Here is a 26,988-nt window from a genome sequence, read left to right as displayed (position 1 = left end):
AGTGAAGTAAGCCTTTGGACTAGAACGGAGATATTTCGGCCCCCTATTCAAAGGGTCGTTGTGTGTTACGCAACGTGGATGATAGCCAGCGGTTTTATAGGAAAACCTCCATTTTATAGCTTTTGGATACGTCCAAAGTTTCCTTTCACGCATCCAACACTTGGAGATTCTTTTTACATATGGACGCTGTTTGGATCATAACATGATGTAACTTTCGGGTTGCACAACATATCAAAGCATGTGCTCTCGTTCGGCGGTTCTCAAATTGAGTCTTTCCTTGTAACTTGGCGTCCCGCACAAAAACCTAACCCTCATTTAAAAAAAAATCAACATATGGAGAGCAGGGGCCAATAAAATAACAAACATTAATTCTCCTCCCTACTTTAGCTTTGGAACCATTCAAAGCTCCAAGATGATTGGAACATATCATAACATGAAAAAGTCGACGCAAAAATAAGTCTCAAGGTCAATATGGAAGAGAAAGTCAGCCATTTTGATTGGAAGCGGTCATTCCAGGTCAATCACTGGGCTCGTACTTGGAGAACTCCTACGAGGGAATTTGGCCAAATCTGAAACAGACACAATATCTTCACGGACGATTGCGATTACGTTTGTCTTATCAAAATGAACCAATGTGTACTTTTCTCATTATTTCGGGGACTGCCTGAAACACATTTCCAAATGGAAATGCAGACAGTAACACGATGCTGCAGGTCCGGAAGCTCGCTCCCCAGTCATGAAGTAGCACCAAGCCATGTGGGCCAGCGCTCAAGTTGTTTGCTACATGCAAGCACACTCAACTTGTAATACCGCCAAAACACACACACACTCACAGCTGATTATGGGGTTTTAAAAGAAAAACATCATGTTTTTTTTCCTCCATTATGACACAAAATTGCAAAATGTAATAAATAACACAAGCTGTCCTTTGGCCCGACCAAAGTTGTAATGACCTCATTTTAGACAACAACCACATTTACACTCCTCATGGTATCTTCTGTCTTTCTTGGCTGACCGCAAGCTAAAAATGTTCATTAACATCATTCCTTCCACACCCTCGAAAACATCTGTCGTATAAATGTTGCTCGTAAAAACTTCCACCTCAAACACACACACACGAATGCAAAAAGCACAATCCACTGTAAAGCATCTAAGTTTGGGTGGAAAATCCTGTATTGTTCAGAACAATGAAGACCAAAAGCATGCACCCACAAAAAATGGCTGAAAAGAAACAAGTCCATTGTCTTCCAGCAGACAGCTCAGCCCGAAATTCTACAAGAGCAAGAAAATGAGGCAAAACAGTGGCCAGACAATCACCCACCCACAAGCATCCAAACTGTACCTATGGAAATGTCAAGCCGACGAAGGTTGTGGAGTTGAAATTCATTTGCTACCAGAGTAACCATTAGAAAATAAAGTTTGACAGCAATTTCCTAAAGTCAAACAAGTGTCAAAAGACAGATAATAGCTAGAAGGCCATCATTGACCAGGATGCGAGGCCCGATGAATTCCAGATGGCGACCGAAAAATTGTAAAGCAGCGTGGCGGAAAAGACGAGCTGAAAGCTCGAGGGGGGGGGGGCAAAATCTCCCGGAAGAAAAACGGACGCATCCATTCGCATCCGCACCATGCTCGCCATGCGTCGTCGTCATGGCCGCCGGCCTGAACGTTAATCGACTCCAGCTGTCGATTAAACGCGCACAGTACGGCCGCTCAATAGCGGCCATTGTTCGCTTGGATCGTCGCGTCTAGGGAGCTTTTTGGGCTTGGCAGAACCCGACCTGAGGATCCAGCCGGAGCCAAGGCCGCTTACTCTTGAAGCTTCCGGACGCAAACGGGAGCCTGGAGTGGACACCGTTCCACATTCAAACCGGTTGTTCCTGCATCAATTTCAAATGATGAGATGAAAGTTGCTACAGCGTACATTTTTCAACATCTTTTCAACGGGATGCAAAAATGTTCTTTTGGACATGTTACTTGTAACTTTACCTCCAACGCTGATGAAATGGCCATTGTGGGAAAGAGACTGAGTAAGAGGGGAGGGGGGTTAGGGAGGGAGAGGAATATTCCAGAATGACTTTCCAAACCCCAAATAGGCTGTGGAAACATGTGCGCATCACTAAACGGCTCATGTAAGAGACGGCTTTTCTCCTCAAACGTGACTCTGGAGACACTGAGTTCTTTTTCACTATAGTGCAAGTGAATGAATGATTGGAAAGACCTTAACTGCTTTCGACGCATTGAAGCTTCTGGAAAGCGTCGTCCGAAAAAACGAAACAAAAACATCCAGAAGCTCAAGCGATAAAACGCAGCCAACTATTATTTTAAAAAGAATTTATTGGACGCATCTGAAAGCTGAAATCTGGACACATTCCCAAGCAAAATATGCTGACGAATGTCAAAACATTTGCAAGTCAAGGACAAGATGGCCCAACTAGCAAGAACTAGGACGGTCTACACCACTTTACAATCTAAACGGTTCCGCCCATCTGGTCTTCATTTTTTGTGAACAGACATGATCCGCCAAGAAACTCCAAAGCGGTTTGACTTCGCAACATGAAATTTGGTAGACATGTCTATCAAGGGAGTCTACAGACGCAAAAAGACGCATCGTCGGCCATCTTGGGCCAATTTTTGGTCATTTCCAGTTGCGCTCTCTTACCAAATTTCAACCACAAGATGAGATCAGAGACAGTAAATTGTGAATAATCTTCGACTCTGTAAAATCTTTCCGCAAAACACAAAAGTCTTTTACATGTTGCCGTGCGGACATGATGAACGGATGATTACGACAATGTGACGGGAGCGTCGAGCTCTGCACATGAAAAGATTTTTTTTTTTTTTGTGCCCGATGCATCAGAAAAGCAAAATGGCAGTATAATCTGTGGCTGTCCACCAGTGAAGCAAATCAAAGGATCCCTCGGGATGGGAAGCAGCTGCGCGCCCTCGCAAATGTGCAACATATTCCCATGTTTTCATTCCTTGTGGTCGTCAACATTTTTCTTTTTATAATGCGCTTTCCTAATCAAACCATCAAGGGGATCCAAATAGGTTGAGTGATGCAAAATCATAAACATGACATCCTGCTGAAGACTTGTGCTTTGAGCTATGCGGCCATAGTGTTTTTTCCAAAATGTGCTTCTAATTGTTTACTTGGACAATAAATAAACAAGCCATCAAAAGATGCAATGTTCGGATGAGCGACCAGGCGACAAAGTGCGAAATCTCGCCGTCCGCTTCGGCTTTCCGTAGACGCGAGCAGATGCAAAACGGAAAGAGCGTTGAAACAGATGTTCAAGACGGACTTTATCCCAAACGGGGCTGGAGAAATAGTTTGGGGCCTTCCTCTTGGAATCGTCCCCCTGAGCCCGTGACTCTTCTTCGTGGAGAGAAACACGCAAACGTGGCATGCAAATAGAAACAATCGCTCTTGACATTTCCTGGTGAAAATTGTTGAAGGCGGGCCGTCCGAATGTACTCAATGGCGCTAAATCATCGAGAAGCCGTGGCCAAAATGGACCGGGGGGCAGGGAGGGGGGGGTGACCATCTGGCTTGAAGTAGTAAAACGTCTTGGACAAACAAGAAAAGCCCAGTTGCCTCGGCTCAACCTTTGCAAATAGGAAGTCGGCCACGACCAACATTAGCGAACAACTTTCACAGTTTCTCCACTTTTCAAAGGAAATGACCATGAATAATTGATTTTGGCGTTCCACAATCCTAGATGGAGAAGCCGAAGTGAAAGCGTTTGTCATTGACTCATTAGTGTCCCGCAGAAAAAAAAAAGCGAACGAGACGAACGTTTGCTGTAAAACGAGCAGACACTTGACGAGATGAGAGTTTCTGCAGCAGCTGCTTCGCCGAGCCAAGTACAACAGAGACGGACGATAAGCGATTTGTCAGAATGAGTAGGCTGGAGATTGTTGTTTGTTGGCCTTCCCACGTGAAAAGAACCCAAAGCAGAAATGGCGGCATATTTTCCTTTTGTGTACAACATTTCCCCCACTCAGCTCAATCTGCTTCTGAAACATTGACATTCAGTGCCATTGACGTCAAAGATATGAACCGGGTTGGCAGTGAATGAGTTAACCGGGCCCGTGCTGTGGCTCGTAATCAGATCCTCAGGGCGTTGAAGCCATGGCGACTGCAACATGTTTTCCAGCCATGATTTATTTCATCACCTGGATGAATGAGAGAGAATCTTCAGGTTGCATCAGTGCAGAGAATTTTGGCTGTGTCCTCCGGTGTTGCAGTTCTGGCTAATCTTCTGGAACTTGGCGTCGGCGCACGGGGTCTCGTTGGCGTGACCATCGGGTTACCGTCTCACCGAGGCTGGTTTTCTTCGATGACTCCGTTTGGGAGTCTCGCTCGAGTGCCACTTGTTCGAGTCGTTTGTGCAACAGATTGCTTTGACCACTGGATTAAGCTAAAGTGAACCACAGAAAATGGTGTTTGGTATATATTAGGCATGACTCAGAGTTTCTTTTTGGAGCGAGGAAAGTTTTCTCCTCAACGTGCAGGCCAGTGCATGTTCTCCTCCGGTGACTTTACATCAAACGTCGTCAGAAGGCAAGGACAGTTAAGTGATGGTGTCATTTTGCTATGATGAGTCAAAATGCCAAGTATACTCTCAGTTGATGACTAATGCGGCTATGCGCTTCACAATTTCCACATATATGGAAGAACCCCTCCCAGACCACTGAAGAAAACGACCGTTTGTCTCATTTTTTTTTTTACATTTTGGAACTGAGGGAACGATAAGTCAGAGGGGATTGACAACAAGCGCTGCATTGTTATGCAGCCAAAGAAGCGTGTGGCCGGCCATCCAAGCGTCTCTTCACCACAGTTGAGCCACCTCAAAAAAGATTCAGATGCCTGCCTGCACAGGAAAAGTAAAACTGAAGATTCCTCCACTTTGCAAATTTCAAAAGGGGTCCGTTTAACCCTCCACATAAGCGTGGGGTTAATAAGAAAATCAAATAAAGCTCTTTTCATGAGCCTCGTAGATGACAATTTGGGCTTTATTTATAGAGGGATCTTAGCACTTATCAAATTCTCAAAGTTAGCAGCTCATCCAGCAGTGGTTGCCTAGCAACCGGCGGGCGCCACAACAGAGCATTGCTGTGCTGCAAATGTTGGCGTGAGTAATGCTTTGCACTCAGCACAACACAGGCCAGCGTTATAAGCGCTTCCATATGAGTCTTTTTTGCTGTGTGCGCGCACTCCATGAATGAAGATCTGCATGTTTGAAGATACCAGAGCTTACCTTCGCCCACGGAGGCGAGAGAGCAGACGTCAACGCAGCCATGTCGCCGGAGTTTTCACCTTTGAGACGTGACCTCCAAGAAAGCACGTCAATCCATCCAAGAAAAACATGCTTGATGTTCTTTTAGTCTGCAAAGTAAAATTTTGCAGCAACACTATGCAAGTCACTGTGAGGCCAACATTGTAAATATGTACGTATCAATTCATTTGCACCTCATAAAAAGTTACACCGCCAAAATTCGGCGGTGGCACACGCGCGACTCGCACGGTCAACTGCTGTGCCGTGCCACAAACAGTCATTCTAAAACTATAAAAAAGTTGCTTTTTTGGCGCTTAGGCTATTTTTTTTCTGTTGAAGCCAAAGACTTTCATTCACTCCGCAGCGTAATTACCAATGTAGTCAAATTGCACATTCTTGAGAGCGGGGTTGCATATTTTCCGGCCATTTCGATTGACAGCATCACATCGAATTCATCATACTTTGAAACAAAATGGAAGAAATGTATGAATTGAAGTTCAGTTGAATGCTACAGCCTCAAGAGTCTCAACCGCCATTTTGAAAGCTGGCACTTGGTAGCAGCATGAAGGTGTGGCATTATCCAGGAAAACACACCAAATAATAAAAGTGCTTTACGAGCACACGGTTAGCATTAGCCTCACGTCCGGCCGGCACCTCAGAATAACATTTGTTTGTTTTTTTGAAACATCTCAAGCTCGCAGTTTGGGTAAGAGACAAGGTACACCCTGGCTGAAATGATCATAGGACGCCTGGAGACTCACCATAAAAGGAAATCACACACACAAATGACTTTACCTTATTCCTGGAGCCCAGGAAAAAGTATTTTGTTTGACCATTGTCGGCCTGAAAATGTCGTTTATTTATCAAAACAACCCCAAAAAGGTGGAGAGGTGCGTCTGAAAGGGAAGACTGAAATGTTAACAAGTGAAGCTTTTGTAGCACATCCGTCACAAGTTGCTGGAGATGACAAGCGAGGTAGAAAGAAATCTGTGACATCATCTCAGTGCCTCCAGAAGCAGACCAAAGAGGGCAGCAGTATGTGTCTGCTTTTCATTTAGTCCCCACTCCATCCCCTCCTTCCTCCTTTTCCTTCACAGGGAAGTAAGTGGGAGGGAGGAATAGAGCGAGGCGGCAGAATTCCAAGACTTTGGAAATTTGTCCCATCCCAGCCGTGAACTCGGCGCCACAGCTCCTTTGGGTCGAGACCGAGAGGGTGCTCGCTCGCCTTCCTGCCTTCCCGTTCTGTCCTGAACCCCTTTCCCCACCCTTTGGGATCTTATCGAGGATAATGACCACGAGTCTTCTTGCTGACATCTACAACTGATACATTTCTTTCTTTCCTGCCACTTCAGAAGAAAGTCGAGTGTGGAGCGGGCGCCGCATCAGCTCAGGGTAAGCTTTGCAACCTCTGCTTTTCGGTCTGAGCTGCGCTCATGACGTGCACGTGTCCATGGTGAGCTTTAATGACAGGCTGGTCCGTTTGGCTTAGTGAGGGGCCAAAAGGTGAGCTGCAATGCAAAAGGTGACGTTGGACAGATGCTGCTCTGCTGGTGGCAATGCTGTGGCGTCTACCTGGGCCCTCCAGGACTGGCTCAAAATCCAGAAATCAATGCAAACAGAAATCACATCCCCAAAAGGATAAAAGTACTTCTATTTTTCTAATCATGAACAGTGGATCATATTAACTCATGTATAAAATCTAGGAAAAATCTTTTAAATATATTTCAGACAATCTCAAATAAAAAAATGGATTCAGTTTTGAAAATCTGGGGAAAATTAAACAGATATACAGATACATGTGTACATTATAATGATAAAAAAATAAACATTCAGATTACATTTACTCAGTGAGAATCAAATCCCAGTTCAGAGTAAATGTATGTTTCGTAATGATAAATTCCGTTTTAAGTTTATTGGACTTCTTTGCTAAACTCGTACATTTAAATGGTACAATTTCAGATTGAGTTTTTCAATGCAAGCATTCCAATGAAACGGTACAAATTCAACTTCAAATGTCAGTTTTGTCCACAAATGACAGTTGCTGAAGTTGCTCTGGCTTTTGCATTCAAGTCTGGAGCTCAAGAAGATTTGGACTGCCTGCACTTGCATAACTAAGGAGTCTTTTTGGATAGGCGAGATGTTTCCACTGCAGCGGTAGCCCAAAACCACACCCTCCTCGCTCACTCACTCTTCCTCAACAAGTGAGCAAGAGAATGGAAAAGTGTCAGGACAGTATTTTTTTTCCACACAACGAGCCAGATGAGTCGTGTTTCGAGGAGAAAGAAGAGAAGGACTAAGTGAAGGGAGGGACGGAGGGGGGGGGCGACTTGTGACGCCAGGTGTGATCTGTCAATATCCCGTTTTAGTGCAATTTGCTGAGGACACACATTCACCTGCATGGACAAAGTCACGATTTTGTCAAATGATGCCTTTGAACGACTAATCGATTCATTAAAGATTATTTTAATGCACGATGAGTTTTATTTCAACAAATCTTGATGGCGTTACAAGCACCAAAAGTTATTAGCCTTGTCTTTTGCTGTGAGGCGCAGATTGTAGGCCCACTTAACTAGGTGCTCTTGATTTGTGTTCACATAATTTAGTGGCACCCGCCCACCCCCCCTTGGCTGCTTGTATTGTTTCTGGCAGAAGAACTCCTAACAAAGGTTTTGAAGAAATAGACTATAAATCAGCATGTTTAATAGCTATTCCACTCTCTCATGCGCACTCGCCTTTTTTTTTTTTCTATCTTTCCCTTCCATGATGCGGTGCAGATGTTTGGAAACTTGGAAGGTTCTGAAAGCTTCTCTATTATTTATGGCAGCAGCTATCTGTAATTGCAAAGGGTGTAAATCAACAGGCGGCGGGCGGTTCAAGTGTTTGAAGGAATGCAACTTGAAAATCGAACGTCTCCCTCAGTGGCGACTCTTGTCCTCGTTGCCATCCCGTGCCAAGGTGACGGGTTGGCGATGGGCCCGCGATGGGCACCGTCATCCGGCCGGCGGACATCTGCTCCGTCGTGTCAGACGCATTAACACAAAGCAGCTGTGTGGAAGACTCCCCCCTCTTCCCCGAGCTTGTAACTTTATCATGGAACCGCCTCTCATGTGCGAGTCACATCCTCCAGCTGGGAGGTTCTACACAAGCCCAGAATTGCTTTGTGCCCAGCAGGTGGCGGTGTGGAGTCAAACCTATTCGGAATGATGCGCCCACCAAATTTCGTGTTTATCGGTAAAATGTATCAAGATTGCTCTGGAGCGAATTCCGTGGAGAAAACGTATCAGGAAGGAAAAGCGTTTATTTCTAACGAATGGACTAAATCTCTGGGTGTGTCAAATGCTTCTAAGGAAGCCTCTCAAAAAGTAGTTCTGCCTTATAAGGCCAGCGCAAAGGCACCCTTGGAATTATTGTTGCTTGGGTTTACTTTTGCAGCAACCAAGGCAACTTTTTTATGAGCTTCGACATGCCAAAACACTTTTATGTGTGTATATGTGTGTGTGTAGTTGTATATACACATTTGGAATTTGGTGGACGTGGCTACCGTGACAGGAAATTGGGGAAAGTAACGGAATAGCTTATGTTTGGAAAAAAAGTCTCAAGCAAGCCTGAAATCTAATGCAAATACAAAATTGTCAATTATACGTCGTATTGCACAACAGCTGCAGCAAAGCGCATGTTATGTAACACATCACACCACTTTCAGCTATCAACAGAAAATGCATTCAACATTTCTATCTTAACAGGATGAAGAAAAAAGTCTCAAGGACCTATACATATTTGAAATCCAAGCGAGTCGGCCATTTTGGTTCTGGGCGCATTCCTGGGCTCGCTTCCAGGTCCCGTTCATCATCGTTCGCAGCTTGAATAACATTTTGTTTCTATTAAGTGCGTCGTTATGTGTGCAGTCTGCTGCGTTCAATTTGTGTGTGTGTGTGTGTGGTCCATTCCAATCCCACCTTCGCATTGGTTGCAGCCTGGAGAATCTCGCCCTACGAGCGCCTATTGGCCTACTTAAACATCCTCAATATGTCCTTGTCAGCGTGTTGCATAAGATGACTTACGCGTGCATATACAAACACAAACACACACGCAGAGTGCTATTTTTGCAAACATGTATTTTTGTGGGCCAGCACAGTAGAAAAGCGGTCAGCACTGTTGCCTCACAGCGCGAAGTTTCCGCTTTGTGCGGTTGGAGTGTCTCTGTGTGGAGTTTGCATGTTCTCCTAGTGCCTGCATTGCTTTCTAAATTTATAAATAAATAAAATTAAAAATACATGGCGAGTTAACTCCAAATTGTCTATTGGTGTGAATGCCGATGACAAATTTACTTCGGCTATCCACAACTCATTTTTGGTATTTTCCCAAATTGTTCTCAGAAATGATTTGGGGGGAAATTGTTTGATTTCAGATGTCCTTGGCAATCATTTACCATTTAAAAAAAAAAAAAAAAAAGTCTCCGATGGCCCTTTTATTGCTGCTTTGTGAGTTTCAGATTTGGGTTTCACCCGTGTGGACTAACTTGGCCTCATTTTCTTTCCTGTTTTTCTTGTGAAGATGACACGGCATCGGCTGATACCGCTCTGCGCCCTTGTGGGGGTCCTGCTTGCAGGATTTCTTCCAAACCTCCAAGCGCAGGAGGGTAAGTTGACAAGAGTTGACTTTTACAGGTGATTCTCAAAGGTGATGAGGCCCTTGGGAAATCCAACTCCAATTAGCTTGATGAAATTTAGCAGTCAGGTAGACCCACAAAAAGCTAAGAATGCTAACGTTAGCACATAAAAGTGTTCAATTGGCCTTTCACATGGCATCCAAATAGCAATTTTTCTTCTTTTCGAAGATTGTGCCCGCGGTTTGGCAGCCGATGTATACTTTCTCGTGGATTCGTCGTTTGAGCACGTCAGACATTTTCTGTACAGTACGATACGAGCGTTGGACCAGGTCGGAGGGGGGAGGTTCAAATTCGCTTTGGTGCAGTACAACACCGAGCCGCAAACCGAGTTCCACCTCAAGAGCTACCCGACGACTGGGGGAGTCCTGGCGCACGTCGCGGCTATGTCGTATCACGGCGGGGGCACCCGGACCGGACTGGGCTTGGACTTCCTGATCCGCACCCATTTGAACGCCGCTTCCGGCAGCCGAGCTAGCGACGGAGCGGCGCAGGTGGTGGTGGTGCTAACGGACGGCCGCTCGCAGGACGACGTGGCCCAACCGGCGCGAGTGCTGCGGATGGCCGGCGTGGAAGTGTTTGCGGTCGGGGTTCAGGACGCCGTGGACTGGGAGCTCAGGGAGATTGCTAGCCAGCCTCGTCAAACGCACGTGTTCAGCGTCGACTCTTTTGCGGCCTTGCGAGATTTGAGCCGAGACTTAGTGGCGGGGTTTTGCGGCGCCGTGGCGCAGTCGATGCCAAACGAAGCCCCCGGGGTCGGAGGAGGGACAGGTCATGAAATGGGACGGTCGTCCACTACCATACTAATGTGTCCGCATGTGCCGGATGGACTCCGCTGCACATGCGGCTGACTTTTTTATTATTAACACAATCGGATTCTCTTTGGAATACGGTAACCTTCTATTATGCACAAAATTAACATCACTTGTGATATGCACATTCAGAAAATCACCTCAGATGCATGCCGTACGTCGACACACAACAATTCGTGTTCGAACCGAACGCACTGAATTGTTCATAATTTGGTCCTTCGGGTTAGGGATATGCAAATTAAATTATTGTAATTATGAATGACATTTTGTATAACATACATACACATACATACATCATACCATACATCACCTGCTAATTAACATTGTAAAATGAACCCTCCTGTTGCCTACAATATTTCTTGTCGATTTCAAATTGACATGGCAGTTGTTGACTGCCTAAATATTCCAAATAATATTTCAGATATTTTGCCCCCTCGTCTGACATTGAAAATAGATATAGCAAGGTGTTTGTTACCTGATTAGAATAGGAAAATGTAGTAAAGTCTGATTCAAGACTTGGGATGGGGTCAAAGTGATTCCAAAGTGAAGAGGAGGGTTAAGAGCTGACAAAATGTCTCCTAGTACCATAACAGCACAACACGTGTCACAATTTCCACACCAACAATCGCTAACCTCTCACCACCACTTGCTGATGTGTCTTGACAATGTTTGCCCTTTTCCATCCCAATGTGTAAATGTATTTTGTTTGTTTGTGTGTTTGTTTAAAAAAAGTGTGACGTTGTGTATCTGAGACAGTAATGAATCCACCTGGGCTCCATCCTCATCCTGCTGAACAAGTACTGAAAACAAGTCAAGTGTTTGTTTTTGAGATCGTTGCGAACTATCACAACGCCAATCTGACTTGGTACAAACTTCCGCAAGCAAAAGGATGAGCCGGTGGGTCATTACTGGTCACGTTTATCGAAGGTCCATAACACGAGTCTGCATGAGTGGCCGACACCAAGGAGTTTGTAGACATTTTCAATCCCGTCATCAACACCCAATTGATTTTCGCATGGTGTTCTATGCACTCGCCTCCAAAAGTATTGGAATAGTGAAGTCGCCACTAGGTTGTAAAGATGAAAAAGATAAATATAAGACCAGAGCAACATTACATTTACAAGGGAACCTTTGTTTTCACAATGTAAGATTCTAGGAAGTCGTCGACACCATTGTGGTCAACCAATCAAGCTACACGTTCCATCATTGTGAAAGCAACCGCCTCATTCCAAACTACATTTTGAACTATTCGAGTCAAACCAGAAACAATTCAAAGCACTCGGGCAAATCTCCTTGGTTCAGCCGACATGCAGCATGATGTTTTTGCAATGATTTGTTTGCACTGACTTGTCACCCAAGATCTTTTTTCTCACCTTTTCACCGTTAACCCTTTCACAAGTTCCATTTTGTTCTGTTTCTCTCTCTCTCTCTCCCCCCCCTTAAAGCGCAAGATTCCGCAGACCTTGTACTCTTAATTGATGGATCGCAGAACGTTGGAGCAGCAAACTTTCCATACGTGCGTGAATTGGCATTGAGAATCATTGAGCGCCTCGATGTGGGCAGGGAGGCCGTTCGGGTGGCCTTGGCCCTGTACCACGCCAACCCAGAGATTAAGTTCTATCTCAGTACCTATGAGAGCAAAGCATCCGTCCTGGAGGCTGTGAAGGAACTTGCATACTCAGGGAGTCCCCAATCTAACCTGGGCCTGGCCTTGGAAGAAGTAGCCCAGAGCCTTTTGAGCCAATCGGCAGGGGGCAGGGCAGAGGAGGGCGTTCCCCAGATGGTGGTGGTTATCAGTGCTGGCCCATCCACTGACGATACCGGCGCCGGCGACCGGTCCCTTAAGCGGGCCGGAGTGGTCACGTTTGGCGTGGCCATCGGTAACACCGCCCCTGCAGATTTGGAAGCGGTCGCAACCGATAGGTCGTTTGTCCTGTCGGCCCCTGATTTCAGAACAGTGACGAGCACGGTTGACCAGCTGATGCCGTTTGTTCAGGGTGTGGTCCAGCGCACCATTATAATACAGAATGAGTTCACAGAAGGTAGGTCACCTTTCTGTCATTGTGGGTTTAAGGGGGCACCCAATGGTCCATATACTCATGTGTTTTTATCCGGTTACTTCTTGTAATACTGTCAATTTCAAAATGAACGCACAGCAACAAAAACGACATTTTAGCATTACAAATATCGTTTGGGTTGAAGATGTTCTACAGCCACAAGTATTTGACAGCATAAAAGGTTTGGCAGTTATCTTTGCTGTTCATTTCAGGGCAACTGGGGAATCAATCGTACAGTAGGTGGTGGTCAGAATCATACTTTTGATCTGGCATAACTATGAATAATGTCAGGGTTAGGGTTAAAAAAAAGATTTTGATCATCACCTCTGCTCTTAAATTAAGGCAGTTCATCGTCTCAAACCTTCAATTAGTTGGTGGCCATTATATTTTGATATATCTACTTTTTGTTTGTACATTTAGATGTTTCTATATATTGTATTTTTTTATGGACGCAACGGGTTAATGATTTAGCGGGGAATTAGCAATTTTGTAGTATTTATCGACAGTTGTTAACGTGGTGCTTCCCATTAATCTACGCTCTCTCTTCTTTAGTTGTGGCCGTTGGACCAAGAGACATCATTTTCCTCCTTGACAGCACAATGGGCGCCACTGTTATCAACTCCGTACGAGAGTTCATCCGGAGGTTCGTCGACACCATGCCCATCGGCCCAGACGGCGTGCAAGTGGGTGTGGCTCAGTTCAGCGATACCCCCCGAATGGAGATCGATCTCAACTCCTATGGAACCAGGGATGAGCTCATGTCCGCTTTGGGTCGAATCAAACCCAGACAGGGCCAATCAGTCAACATCGGAGCCGCCTTGGACTTTGTGAGGACCAACATGCTGCGGCCTGACAAGGGCAGTCGTCTTCAACAAGGCGCCCCGCAGCTTGTGCTCTTGATGACATCAAAAAAGTCCTCCGACGAAGCCATCGGGCCGGCCAGGGCTCTGCAGCGAATGGGCGTATTGACCATGGCCGCAGGTTCCAAGACGGCCGACAAGGAAGAGCTGAAAGAGATCGCCTTTGACGAGAGTGTCTTGTTCCTAATGGCGGACTTCCGCAAGCTACTCCGCAGCCCCAAGATAATCATTACCCCGCTTTCCACTCTCGCTGGCGTCGTGGTGACTGAAGTACCCACTGAGCCAGGTCCGGCTTCGTTCTCCAAAAACATGGATGCATTTCATCCATTGAACATTGTTTTAATTTGCATTATTTGTGGTATTTTTGCTTTTCCTCAGTGGTGGAGATAACAACAGTGCAGACCCAAAGAGTGATCAGAGACATCGTCTTCCTCGTGGATGGCTCCAACTACATCGGCAGCAATAACTTTCCCTATGTGCGAGACTTTATGATTAACGTGGTCAATCAACTGGAAGTGAACCCTGAGAGAGTCCAAATTGGCCTCATGCAGTTTGCCGAGCAGCCCAAAATTGAGTTTTATCTCAACACCCTGAGCGACAGGCAAAGTGTCGTGGACCGGATTTCACAACTCAGACTGACCGGAGGCGCCGTTTTGAATACGGGCGCCGCCATGGAGTTTGCCCTCCGTAACATGTTTAGTACGAGGGCGGGCTCACGTAAGAGGCAAGGAGTCCAGCAGGTGTTGGTTCTGATCACGGGTGGTCCGACCCAGGATGCGATAAAGAGTGTTGCTGATAAGGTGGCTCTTGAAGGTGTTCTGACCTTTGTGGTCAGTTCAGGGCAAGCAGACCAGGCTGTGCTGCAAACGGTGGCCTTTGTTCCAGACTTGGCTTACCATGAGGCTAATTTTGCTTATTTGCCAGCTATGGCTGAACAAATCATGCCAAAATTAATCACGGTGGTCGGAGATACGGACTTGACAACAACCACTGAAGAAGTCGGTGAGGGTTTATTCTTGTCTGACACATTTGAACTTGTTAAACACATGATAACGTCTGCAATACGGCAGATAATTACGGTATATTTCCTTTCTCAATGTAATGTTATTTTTTATGACTTTTTCCCCCACAGCCGTGACTGGATCCGAAAGGGACGTCGCCTTCCTTATTGATGGTACCGACTCCGTTCGGTCAGACTTTGCTTACGTCCGGGATTTTATCCTCAAAGTCATTGAACCGCTTGACATCGGGCGTGACAAGGTGCGAGTAGCGGTGGTTCAGCACAGCGAGAGGCCAACACCGAACTTCTATCTGAACACCTATCAGACCAAAGAGGAGGTTGTGGGAGCCGTCAGTCAAATGACACTGGCCGGAGGACGTAGTCTCAACACAGGCTCGGCTCTCAAGTTCATGCGGGACAATATCTTGTCGGAGGCCTACGGCAGCCGTAGGGCGCAAGGTGTCCCGCAGTTTCTGATCGTTCTGACCGGAAGCCGATCCAGGGACAATGTGAAGGAGCCTGCCGGCGTGCTGAAGACCGAGGGCGTTGTGCCGTTCGGCGTAGGCGTCAAGGACGCTGACCAAAAGCAGATCGAGGAGATTTCACACAACCCTTCGTTTGCCTTCAAAGTGAAGGAATTTAGCGAACTCGACACCGTGCCTCAACGACTCAATAACTACGTGGCCCTTCCGAGAGCCGAGCTCGACATCGTCCTGCGGGAAGGTAAGAAAAACTTTGATTTCTACCATTTGCTCAAGGGTTTCCCTGAAAATCTGCATTAATGTTTTTCATTTATAGTACAAGGTCATGGTGTAAAAAGGGATATTGTGTTCCTACTGGATGGCTCTGAAAACACAAGAAATGGGTTTTCAGACATCAAACTCTTCCTTAAGAGCATAGTGGAGAGTCTCTATGTCAGTGAAAACCAAGACAGGGTGTCTGTGGTTCAATTTGCCGAAAAGCCCAATGTCAACTTTTATCTGAACTCCCACAAGAGCGAGAGCGACGTTATGAATGCCATTGACAATTTGAGGCACGGTGGTGGAGGGAGACGCCTTAATGTCGGGGCTGCACTGCAGTTTGTGAGACACAGTGTCTTTACGTCCTCCTCCGGCAGCAGGAGGCTGGAAGGAGTGCCGCAGATTTTGATTCTTCTAACTACCGTACCATCGGCCGATGACGCGAGGAGCCCAGCTCTCGCGCTTAAGGACCACGAAATTATGTCTGTGGGGATCGGAGTGGGCGATTCCGATTTTTCTGATTTGGAAATGGTTGCCTTTGAGCCAAGTTTCATATACAAGGTCATTCGTCTTTCCAACTTGCCCTCGATCCAATCTAAACTCATTGCTGCACTGAACTCAAACAAAGATCCCACAGAATCCACATCTGATTTAATAGGTAAGAATCCCATCCTAATAATTGCTTTTTCATGAATTCTCTCGATACGCGTTTTGCATGAAACATTATGACATTCTTTTGGTTTGATCAACTCCAGACTGTTTTCCGTGTCATAGCCGTGCGACCGTAGTGTCCTTTTTCCACGCCACGATTCTTGTGATACTTTGACATACTAGGGTCTATCTTTCATTCCCTGCTTATTCATAGTCTTTGAATGGTCTTTCTATGTATTCACACGTACGACGCAGGCCGCACTAAGAGGGACATAGTGTTCCTTGTCGACGGTTCAGACGACTCGAGAAACGGACTACCGGCAATCCGGGAGTTCATCAGAAGAATGGTAGAAGAGCTGGACATTGACGACGATAAGGTCCGAGTGGCCGTCCTTCAATATAGCGACGACACCAGCGTTTACTTCAACTTGGCAGCCCACGATTCCAAACGAGCCATCGTCTATGCCGTTAGAAGCCTTCGTCATAAAGGAGGGAGGCCAAGGAACACTGGAGCTGCACTTGAGTTTTTGCGGGATTTCATTGTCAACGCTGACTCCGGAAGCAGGGTTGTCCAGGGAGTCCCTCAGATTCTGTTTTTATTGACCGGAGGCGAATCCGCTGATGACGTTTCGGCAGCTGCAGCTGGCCTCCATCAACTTGGCGTTCTGTCTTTTGCTATTGGAATGAAAAACGCTCAACAAGAGGAGCTCGAGAAAATCGCCTCCTCTTCGGCTTATATTTTCAATCTACCCTTTTTTGGTGAACTTTTGTCTGTCCAACAAGAGATAGTGTCATTTGTTCAGGTGGGGAAAGCACTTGAGCCTCCTCTAGGTAAGAATTGACTCTGGTTCTGCTTTGTTTTGAGACTTTTGCACCTTTTTCGAGCTTCAATGAAACTGCATCCATATCTGAAACGTTTCATATCGCTTAAAGTTTCTCCACTTGTTCAGAGAAACTTGGATACCCTTTTCCTTCCACGGCTCACCTACTTTTCTCTCTGGAGAGCCTTTTCTTGACAGCTCCACATTGTCTCACTTTCTGAAGCTCCTCCTTGAGCCAATGATGATCGGATCATTGACATCGAACCTGGATTTGATGGTAGTCTTCTCTTTCAGGATGCCCTTTGCCTTTTGTATTTTCGAGCGTGTAACTTGTCTTTCGAGAATGATCCTTACAAACCAAGCCGAGAAACCATGTAAATGATGTTTCTTTAAAATGTGTTTTGGATCCTTAACATGGCTTCGCTCTTTTTTTTTAGTGGAACAAGAGTCCCCACAAAGAGACATTGTGTTTCTGGTGGATGGTTCAGATGAAACTCGGAGTGGATTCCCAGCCATTAAAAGTTTCATTAAACAAGTGGTTGAAACACTCACTGTGGGTGAGAACGAGGACCAGGTCTCTGTGGTTCAGTATAGCAGCGATCCACAGTTGCACTTTAGTTTCGACACCTATGCTGATTCACAAGATGTCCTTACTACTGTCGAGCAGTTGAAACACAAAGGTGGTGGGCCTCTTAACACTGGGGCAGCTCTTGAATATGTGAGGACCAACGCCTTTTCAGAGTCCTCTGGGAGCCGGCACAACCAAGGTGTGCCTCAGATATTGATTCTATTGAGTGGAGGGGCATCTCAAGATGAGGTCACGAGCGCTGCGGCTGCTCTTAAACAAGACCAAGTTGTCACCTTCTGTGTTGGAACCAAAAATTCCGATCTGCTCGAGCTACAAACAATTGCGGATGTACCATCCTATGCCTTTGCTCTGCGACAATTTGAGGATACTGGAAGAATCTATCAGCAGCTAGTTTCTTTTGTGAAAAGAGTGCCTCGGCAGACCGTATCAAAGCCTCCCACTGTATTAGGTAAGAAATGACTTGCGTCCCTATCATATCTGCCAAATTCTATTTTGATTTTTTGTGTCCGCCCACCTCGCTACTTCCCTGGCTCCCTCCCTCCCTCCCTCCCTCCCTCCCTCCCTCCCATACCTGCCATCTAGCGAGCCCGCTCGCGAGCTAGCTAGCTAGCTAGCTAGCTACCTACCTACCTACCTACCTACCTACCTACCTACCTACCTACCTACCTTTCCCCCCAGTAGCTTTGCTTTGTGTTCCCACAGACCCGGCCGGCCACCTCTCTAACTGTATTGTTGTTTTCTGTTGCCTATGTGGTTACAGATTCCATGAGACGGGACATTGTATTTTTACTTGACGGAACCGATAAATCTGAACCAAGATTCCAAGATATTAAGGATTTTGTGTTAGGGGTAGTAGCAGAGCTTCACATTGATGAAAACAACGACCAGGTGGCTTTGGTTCAGTACAGTGACACGGCACAGATTCACTTTGACTTGAAGCGGTTTTCCTCGCCGGACTCTGTTGTCAGCACAATAAGAGATCTAGCTCACAAAGGCGGTTCACCAAACAACATTGGCGCAGCCCTCCAATATTTGAGGGAGCGTATTTTTACGCCTGATGCAGGTAGTAGATTCCCTCAGGGTGTTCCACAAATCCTTTTTGTGCTGAGCAACGAAAGGTCAGCCGATGACATAAGAGCACCCGTCAGAATGCTGAAAGACGTCGGTGTGATAATAATTGCCATTGGGACAGCTACTGCCGACACCCTAGAACTTCAAACAATGTCTCACGATGCTAAATATGCATTTTCTGTGAGCGATTACAAGGAACTCCTTGTTGCTAAAGAAAGCGTATTGTCGCTACTTAAAGAGGCAGACCACCATTTAGAACAATCAGCCCCAGTGGAGAGTTTTGGTAAGCTGCTCTGTGTGGAATTGTTTCTCGATTTTACGAGAGAATTCTCTTGGTTCAAAAGGATCATTCAAGATGAAAAAATATGAACTTGTCAATGATTGATTATGGTGACTGATTTGTTGTACATTTTTCTCTCTACTACAGAACCAAGGAAAAATGATGTAGTGTTTCTGATCGATGGATCATATGACTCACGAAACGATTTCGAAGCGATACGACAATTTATCGAGCAAATGGCAGAAACCTTGAACTTTGACGGCAGAGACCGGATGGCCGTCGTTCAATACAGCCGCAATTCCACCGTCAATTTCTACTTGAATTCTTATTCGTCTAAGACGGATGTGCTCAATTCCATCCGAAACATTGGGCATAAGTACGGCAGACCCCTCTACCTTGGCAAAGCGCTGGAGTTTGTCAGAGACAACGTATTTGCCGCTTCGGTCGGAGGCCGACGCGCATCTCTGGTTCCTCAGTATCTGTTTGTCTTTAGTGGCGGCAGGTCCAAGGACGATGTAAGAGGGCCAGCACAATCCCTCAAGAAAAATGGAATAAGGACGTTCTCGATTGGAACAAAGAATGCAGATACATTGGAGATGCAAAACATTTCCTTTACACCCTCACATTATTTTTCCGTCACAAGCTTTACTAATCTGCCAAGTGTTCATGAGTCTGTCAAAGCCATGATGAAAGATGTTGATGATACAACCGGATATACACCTTCTGTTGGTAAGCTGTAGACCGATTCTTTTGGCGTTTGTTTGAAAGAAACTGCACCGTTTGAGAGAATTCATCTGCATTTGTGTGTAATTTCAGGTACCTCCACAGTAACACAATTAGAACTTGGTGGTCCTGCTGATATTGTTTTTCTACTCGCTGGATCTGATGATATGCGAGCAAATGAAGGACCCGTTTTGGACTTTGTGAGAGACTTTGTTCAACAAGTCGAAATTGGGCCAGGCAATGTACAAGTTGCTGTAATTCAGTACAGCACAGTGCCCACAGCTGAGTTTGTCTTAAACTCTTACGGCCAGAAAGATGATCTAATGGCTCAGCTTAGTAATGTAAAACTAAGAGGAGGGTCCACAGTGAACACCGGTGAAGCCCTTCAATATGCGAGAAATTACATGTTTACGGCATCAGCTGGAAGCAGAGCCCAGCAGGGAATACCTCAAACAATGATTGTCTTAAGTGGCAAAAAGTCTGACGACAGTGTTGCAGAGCCGCTGAATGGCCTGAGAGAGGCTGGCATTGACCTTTACAGCATTGGAATGAATGGTGCGGATAAACAAGAAATGCAGGAAATTTCACAAAATGTTGAAACTGCATATTTTGTCCAAGCACCATCCGATTTCCCTGTTGTAATGCAACAATTGCTCTCTGCAATTTTATCCCATAGAAGCATAACCGAGCCTGGTTTTGGTGAGTGTCGTTTTAAATCAATTTGAATAAAACAATCATTTCCGTTTTAGAGAGACAGTATTTTACCTAAATGTAAACATATTATAACTTTAGTAAAGTTTTCCATTATTTTCTTAGGTGTAACTGACACCAAAAAAGATATTGTATTCCTCCTGGATGGTTCTGATGGAACAAGAAGTGGCTTCCCTGCCATGCGCAATTTTGTTGAGCAAGTGGTGGAAAAGCTCAATGTGGGTGAAAACAAAGACCGTGTCTCTGTGGTCCAGTACGGCAGAGATCCTGAGGCCAATTTCTATCTGAACGCATACACCACAAAAGAAGAGGTTGTGGATGCAGTCAGAGGGCTCACACACAAAGGAGGCAGACCCCTCAACACTGGGGCTGCTCTCCGATACATGAGCGACAAGGTCTTTACAAACTCCACAGGGAGTAGGCGCCTCCAAGGTGTTCCACAGATCTTAATCTTAATAAATAGCAGAGGATCTTTTGACAGTGTGGATGCGCCAGCCTCTGCCCTCAAACTGCAAGGCATTTATACAATCGGCATTGGAACTCGGAGCTCTGACAAGAACGAGCTGCAGAAGATATCCCATGACCCAAGCTATGCCTTAGCAGTACTTGACTTTGCTAGTTTACAGAATGTCCAAGAACAGTTCTCCTCTGTAATGGGCAGAGTGATAAGGGCTGCAACCATGTCAATAAAAATGAACGGTAAGACACCATCGAAACACTACAAAATATGACTCGAACTTAGTATGAACTGTTTAAAGGTTGTAGATGGGAGAGATGGACATCTTAAAGGAGTGTGTCTTTTATGTGTACTACAGAAAAGAGGCGGGGAAGGGATATGGTTTTCTTGTTGGACGGCTCCGACGCCACAAGAAACTCATTCCCAGCTATGAGAGACTTTGTCCAAAGAGTCGTAGAGACACTGAGTTTGGATGACGACAAAGATCGCGTCTCCCTGGTTCAGTACAGCAGAGACGCGGCTGTCCAGTTCTATCTGAACACATACACCACAAAGGGCGAGATCCTTGACATTGTCAGAGGACTGAGGCACAGAGGCGGAAGACCCCTCAACACCGGAGCAGCTCTCCAGTACTTGAGGGACAATGTCTTCACAGCCTCTGCCGGCAGCAGACGCCTCCAAGGCGTCCCGCAGGTCCTAATCCTGCTGAGCGGCGGAAGGTCTCTTGACAGCGTGGATGCGCCAGCTTCTGCTCTCAAACAGCTAGGAGTGCTGATCTTTGCCATCGGAAGCAGGAGCTCCGATAGCGGAGAGCTGCAGAAGATAGCCCACGACCCCCGATTTGGGCTATCGGTGCCTGAATTCACTGACCTCCCCAGTGTGCAACAACAGCTTCAGTCCTCCGTGGAGGCTGTGGTGATTGACGTCACCCCAGAAACGCCATCAGTCATTGGTACGTGTACAAGCACTGCTAGCACACTCACTGGGTGTGGGTCCCAGGCAGCAGTGTCCGTTCGTCCGACCGACCCACCGACCGACCGTCCGTCCGTCCGCCCGCCCCCCCATAAGGGTTGTCGGCTAGCTAGCGTTTTGCAAAGGTTCTCTTTATCATTTGTCCTCCCGTCTTTTCTCAGCTGAAGCCAAAAAGGATGTTGTCTTCCTTCTGGACGGTTCTGACGGAACAAGGAATGGCTTCCCGGCCATGCGCAATTTTGTTGAGCAAGTGGTGGAGAAGCTCAATGTGGGCGTAAACAAAGACCGTGTCTCTGTGGTCCAGTACGGCAGAGATCCAGAGACCAGTTTCTATCTGAACACGTACACCGCGAGAGAGGATGTTGTGAATGCGCTCAGAGGACTCAGACACAGAGGAGGCAGACCCCTCAACACTGGGGCCGCCCTCCAATATGTCAGGGACAACGTCTTTACAAACTCCTCAGGGAGCAGGCGCTCGCAAGGTGTTCCGCAGATCTTGATCCTGCTAAATGGCGGCCGCTCTTTTGACAGCGTTGCTGCGCCAGCCTCTGCTCTCAAACAGCAGGGCGTCTTTACCATCAGCATTGGAACCCAGAACTCTGACAGCAGCGAGCTGCAAAAGATAGCCCATGACCCTAGTCATGCTCTAGCAGTGTCTGAGCTCACTGACCTCCCCAGTGTCCAAGACCAGCTCTCCTCGGTAATAAACAGGGTACTCAGAGCCACGCCCATGACACCAACAGTGACCGGTAAGCCAGAGAACACATGACAAGTTGACTCTTATTCAAATGCGCAAAGAGATGACCAATGCCCAATCAACCTGCGGGTGGGTGCTAGACTTTGGGGTAACCCTAATACGTCTTATGTTTTGTTCACCGCAGCGGAGAGACCGAGAGGAAGGGATGTGGTTTTCTTGTTGGACGGCTCTGAGGCCACAAGAAACTCATTCCCAGCTATGAGGGACTTTGTCCAAAGAGTCGTAGAGACACTGAGTTTGGATGACGACAAAGATCGCGTCTCCCTGGTTCAGTACAGCAGAGATGCGGCTGTCCAGTTCTATCTGAACACATACACCACAAAGGGCGAGATCCTTGACATTGTCAGAGGACTGAGGCACAGAGGCGGAAGACCCCTCAACACCGGGGCAGCTCTCCAGTACTTGAGGGACAATGTCTTCACAGCCTCTGCCGGCAGCAGACGCCTCCAAGGCGTCCCGCAGGTCCTAATCCTGCTGAGCGGCGGAAGGTCTCTTGACAGCGTGGATGCGCCAGCTTCTGCTCTCAAACAGCTGGGAGTGCTGATCTTTGCCATCGGAAGCAGGAGCTCCGATAGCGGAGAGCTGCAGAAGATAGCCCACGACCCCCGATATGCGCTATCGGTGCCTGAATTCACTGACCTCCCCAGTGTCCAACAACAGCTTCAGTCCTCCGTGGAGGCTGTGGTGATTGACGTCACCCCAGAAACGCCATCAGTCATTGGTACGTGTACAAGCACTGCTAGCACACTCACTGGGTGTGGGTCCCAGGCAGCAGTGTCCGTTCGTCCGACCGACCCACCGACCGACCGTCCGTCCGTCCGTCCGCCCGCCCCCCCATAAGGGTTGTCGGCTAGCTAGCGTTTTGCAGAGGTTCTCTTTATCATTTGTCCTCCCGTCTTTTCTCAGCTGAAGCCAAAAAGGATGTTGTCTTCCTTCTGGACGGTTCTGACGGAACAAGGAATGGCTTCCCGGCCATGCGCAATTTTGTTGAGCAAGTGGTGGAGAAGCTCAATGTGGGCGTAAACAAAGACCGTGTCTCTGTGGTCCAGTACGGCAGAGATCCAGAGACCAGTTTCTATCTGAACACGTACACCGCGAGAGAGGATGTTGTGAATGCGCTCAGAGGACTCAGACACAGAGGAGGCAGACCCCTCAACACTGGGGCCGCCCTCCAATATGTCAGGGACAACGTCTTTACAAACTCCTCAGGGAGCAGGCGCTCGCAAGGTGTTCCGCAGATCTTGATCCTGCTAAATGGCGGCCGCTCTTTTGACAGCGTTGCTGCGCCAGCCTCTGCTCTCAAACAGCAGGGCGTCTTTACCATCAGCATTGGAACCCAGAACTCTGACAGCAGCGAGCTGCAAAAGATAGCCCATGACCCTAGTCATGCTCTAGCAGTGTCTGAGCTCACTGACCTCCCCAGTGTCCAAGACCAGCTCTCCTCGGTAATAAACAGGGTACTCAGAGCCACGCCCATGACACCAACAGTGACCGGTAAGCCAGAGAACACATGACAAGTTGACTCTTATTCAAATGCGCAAAGAGATGACCAATGCCCAATCAACCTGCGGGTGGGTGCTAGACTTTGGGGTAACCCTAATACGTCTTATGTTTTGTTCACCGCAGCGGAGAGACCGAGAGGAAGGGATGTGGTTTTCTTGTTGGACGGCTCTGAGGCCACAAGAAACTCATTCCCAGCTATGAGGGACTTTGTCCAAAGAGTCGTAGAGACACTGAGTTTGGATGACGACAAAGATCGCGTCTCCCTGGTTCAGTACAGCAGAGATGCGGCTGTCCAGTTCTATCTGAACACATACACCACAAAGGGCGAGATCCTTGACATTGTCAGAGGACTGAGGCACAGAGGCGGAAGACCCCTCAACACCGGGGCAGCTCTCCAGTACTTGAGGGACAATGTCTTCACAGCCTCTGCCGGCAGCAGACGCCTCCAAGGCGTCCCGCAGGTCCTAATCCTGCTGAGCGGCGGAAGGTCTCTTGACAGCGTGGATGCGCCAGCTTCTGCTCTCAAACAGCTGGGAGTGCTGATCTTTGCCATCGGAAGCAGGAGCTCCGATAGCGGAGAGCTGCAGAAGATAGCCCACGACCCCCGATACGCGCTATCGGTGCCTGAATTCACTGACCTCCCCAGTGTCCAACAACAGCTTCAGTCCTCCGTGGAGGCTGTGGTGATTGACGTCACCCCAGAAACGCCATCAGTCATTGGTACGTGTACAAGCACTGCTAGCACACTCACTGGGTGTGGGTCCCAGGCAGCAGTGTCCGTTCGTCCGACCGACCCACCGACCGACCGTCCGTCCGTCCGTCCGCCCGCCCCCCCATAAGGGTTGTCGGCTAGCTAGCGTTTTGCAGAGGTTCTCTTTATCATTTGTCCTCCCGTCTTTTCTCAGCTGAAGCCATAAAGGATGTTGTCTTCCTTCTGGACGGTTCTGACGGAACAAGGAATGGCTTCCCGGCCATGCGCAATTTTGTTGAGCAAGTGGTGGAGAAGCTCAATGTGGGCGTAAACAAAGACCGTGTCTCTGTGGTCCAGTACGGCAGAGATCCAGAGACCAGTTTCTATCTGAACACGTACACCGCGAGAGAGGATGTTGTGAATGCGCTCAGAGGACTCAGACACAGAGGAGGCAGACCCCTCAACACTGGGGCCGCCCTCCAATATGTCAGGGACAACGTCTTTACAAACTCCTCAGGGAGCAGGCGCTCGCAAGGTGTTCCGCAGATCTTGATCCTGCTAAATGGCGGCCGCTCTTTTGACAGCGTTGCTGCGCCAGCCTCTGCTCTCAAACAGCAGGGCGTCTTTACCATCAGCATTGGAACCCAGAACTCTGACAGCAGCGAGCTGCAAAAGATAGCCCATGACCCTAGTCATGCTCTAGCAGTGTCTGAGCTCACTGACCTCCCCAGTGTCCAAGACCAGCTCTCCTCGGTAATAAACAGGGTACTCAGAGCCACGCCCATGACACCAACAGTGACCGGTAAGCCAGAGAACACATGACAAGTTGACTCTTATTCAAATGCGCAAAGAGATGACCAATGCCCAATCAACCTGCGGGTGGGTGCTAGACTTTGGGGTAACCCTAATACGTCTTATGTTTTGTTCACCGCAGCGGAGAGACCGAGAGGAAGGGATGTGGTTTTCTTGTTGGACGGCTCTGAGGCCACAAGAAACTCATTCCCAGCTATGAGGGACTTTGTCCAAAGAGTCGTAGAGACACTGAGTTTGGATGACGACAAAGATCGCGTCTCCCTGGTTCAGTACAGCAGAGATGCGGCTGTCCAGTTCTATCTGAACACATACACCACAAAGGGCGAGATCCTTGACATAGTCAGAGGACTGAGGCACAGAGGCGGAAGACCCCTCAACACCGGGGCAGCTCTCCAGTACTTGAGGGACAATGTCTTCACAGCCTCTGCCGGCAGCAGACGCCTCCAAGGCGTCCCGCAGGTCCTAATCCTGCTGAGCGGCGGAAGGTCTCTTGACAGCGTGGATGCGCCAGCTTCTGCTCTCAAACAGCTGGGAGTGCTGATCTTTGCCATCGGAAGCAGGAGCTCCGATAGCGGAGAGCTGCAGAAGATAGCCCACGACCCCCGATATGCGCTATCGGTGCCTGAATTCACTGACCTCCCCAGTGTCCAACAACAGCTTCAGTCCTCCGTGGAGGCTGTGGTGATTGACGTCACCCCAGAAACGCCATCAGTCATTGGTACGTGTACAAGCACTGCTAGCACACTCACTGGGTGTGGGTCCCAGGCAGCAGTGTCCGTTCGTCCGACCGACCCACCGTCCGTCCGTCCGTCCGTCCGCCCCCCCATAAGGGTTGTCGGCTAGCTAGCGTTTTGCAGAGGTTCTCTTTATCATTTGTCCTCCCGTCTTTTCTCAGCTGAAGCCAAAAAGGATGTTGTCTTCCTTCTGGACGGTTCTGACGGAACAAGGAATGGCTTCCCGGCCATGCGCAATTTTGTTGAGCAAGTGGTGGAGAAACTCAATGTGGGCGTAAACAAAGACCGTGTCTCTGTGGTCCAGTACGGCAGAGATCCAGAGACCAGTTTCTATCTGAACACGTACACCGCGAGAGAGGATGTTGTGAATGCGCTCAGAGGACTCAGACACAGAGGAGGCAGACCCCTCAACACTGGGGCCGCCCTCCAATATGTCAGGGACAACGTCTTTACAAACTCCTCAGGGAGCAGGCGCTCGCAAGGTGTTCCGCAGATCTTGATCCTGCTAAATGGCGGCCGCTCTTTTGACAGCGTTGCTGCGCCAGCCTCTGCTCTCAAACAGCAGGGCGTCTTTACCATCAGCATTGGAACCCAGAACTCTGACAGCAGCGAGCTGCAAAAGATAGCCCATGACCCTAGTCATGCTCTAGCAGTGTCTGAGCTCACTGACCTCCCCAGTGTCCAAGACCAGCTCTCCTCGGTAATAAACAGGGTACTCAGAGCCACGCCCATGACACCAACAGTGACCGGTAAGCCAGAGAACACATGACAAGTTGACTCTTATTCAAATGCGCAAAG

General features: G+C 47.7%; 2 protein-coding genes across 7 annotated transcripts in view; one reads left to right on the top strand and one right to left on the bottom strand.

The window, feature by feature from the left end:
* mlphb (melanophilin b) overlaps nucleotides 1-26,988 on the bottom strand; it is a 56,049-nt gene that overhangs the window by 9,847 nt on the left and 19,214 nt on the right. Inside the window, exon 1 of one of the 2 annotated variants that reach the window (XM_037280553.1) lies at nucleotides 5,265-5,422. The exons of the other annotated variant lie outside the window; for it this stretch is intronic. The gene's annotated coding sequence lies outside the window, so the exon portion shown is untranslated. Of the gene's footprint in view, nucleotides 1-5,264; nucleotides 5,423-26,988 lie in introns of those variants that run through there. 2 annotated transcript variants of the gene reach the window in all.
* The window catches only part of col6a3 (collagen, type VI, alpha 3), a 36,335-nt gene continuing 15,717 nt past the window's right edge, over nucleotides 6,371-26,988 (top strand). The window contains exons 1-21 of one of the 5 annotated variants that reach the window (XM_037280515.1): nucleotides 6,371-6,674; nucleotides 9,837-9,921; nucleotides 12,206-12,802; nucleotides 13,370-13,963; nucleotides 14,056-14,679; nucleotides 14,810-15,400; nucleotides 15,476-16,075; nucleotides 16,324-16,899; nucleotides 17,327-17,926; nucleotides 18,239-18,832; nucleotides 18,977-19,558; nucleotides 19,646-20,251; nucleotides 20,369-20,962; nucleotides 21,079-21,672; nucleotides 21,854-22,441; nucleotides 22,574-23,170; nucleotides 23,356-23,943; nucleotides 24,076-24,672; nucleotides 24,858-25,445; nucleotides 25,578-26,174; nucleotides 26,352-26,939. In XM_037280515.1, the coding sequence (XP_037136410.1) occupies nucleotides 9,837-9,921; nucleotides 12,206-12,802; nucleotides 13,370-13,963; nucleotides 14,056-14,679; nucleotides 14,810-15,400; nucleotides 15,476-16,075; nucleotides 16,324-16,899; nucleotides 17,327-17,926; nucleotides 18,239-18,832; nucleotides 18,977-19,558; nucleotides 19,646-20,251; nucleotides 20,369-20,962; nucleotides 21,079-21,672; nucleotides 21,854-22,441; nucleotides 22,574-23,170; nucleotides 23,356-23,943; nucleotides 24,076-24,672; nucleotides 24,858-25,445; nucleotides 25,578-26,174; nucleotides 26,352-26,939 (11,380 nt within the window). In that variant the 5' untranslated portion in view covers nucleotides 6,371-6,674. The remainder of the gene's footprint in view (nucleotides 6,675-9,836; nucleotides 9,922-12,205; nucleotides 12,803-13,369; nucleotides 13,964-14,055; nucleotides 14,680-14,809; nucleotides 15,401-15,475; nucleotides 16,076-16,323; nucleotides 16,900-17,326; nucleotides 17,927-18,238; nucleotides 18,833-18,976; nucleotides 19,559-19,645; nucleotides 20,252-20,368; nucleotides 20,963-21,078; nucleotides 21,673-21,853; nucleotides 22,442-22,573; nucleotides 23,171-23,355; nucleotides 23,944-24,075; nucleotides 24,673-24,857; nucleotides 25,446-25,577; nucleotides 26,175-26,351; nucleotides 26,940-26,988) is intronic. The other 4 variants (XM_037280518.1, XM_037280516.1, XM_037280517.1 and 1 more) reach the window with 4 other exon arrangements.

This window comes from Syngnathus acus, chromosome 21 (assembly GCF_901709675.1).
Source record: "Syngnathus acus chromosome 21, fSynAcu1.2, whole genome shotgun sequence".
NCBI lineage: Eukaryota > Metazoa > Chordata > Actinopteri > Syngnathiformes > Syngnathidae > Syngnathus > Syngnathus acus.
The sequence above is the reverse complement of the archived record's forward strand: the minus strand, read 5'-3'. Positions and strand labels throughout refer to the sequence as shown.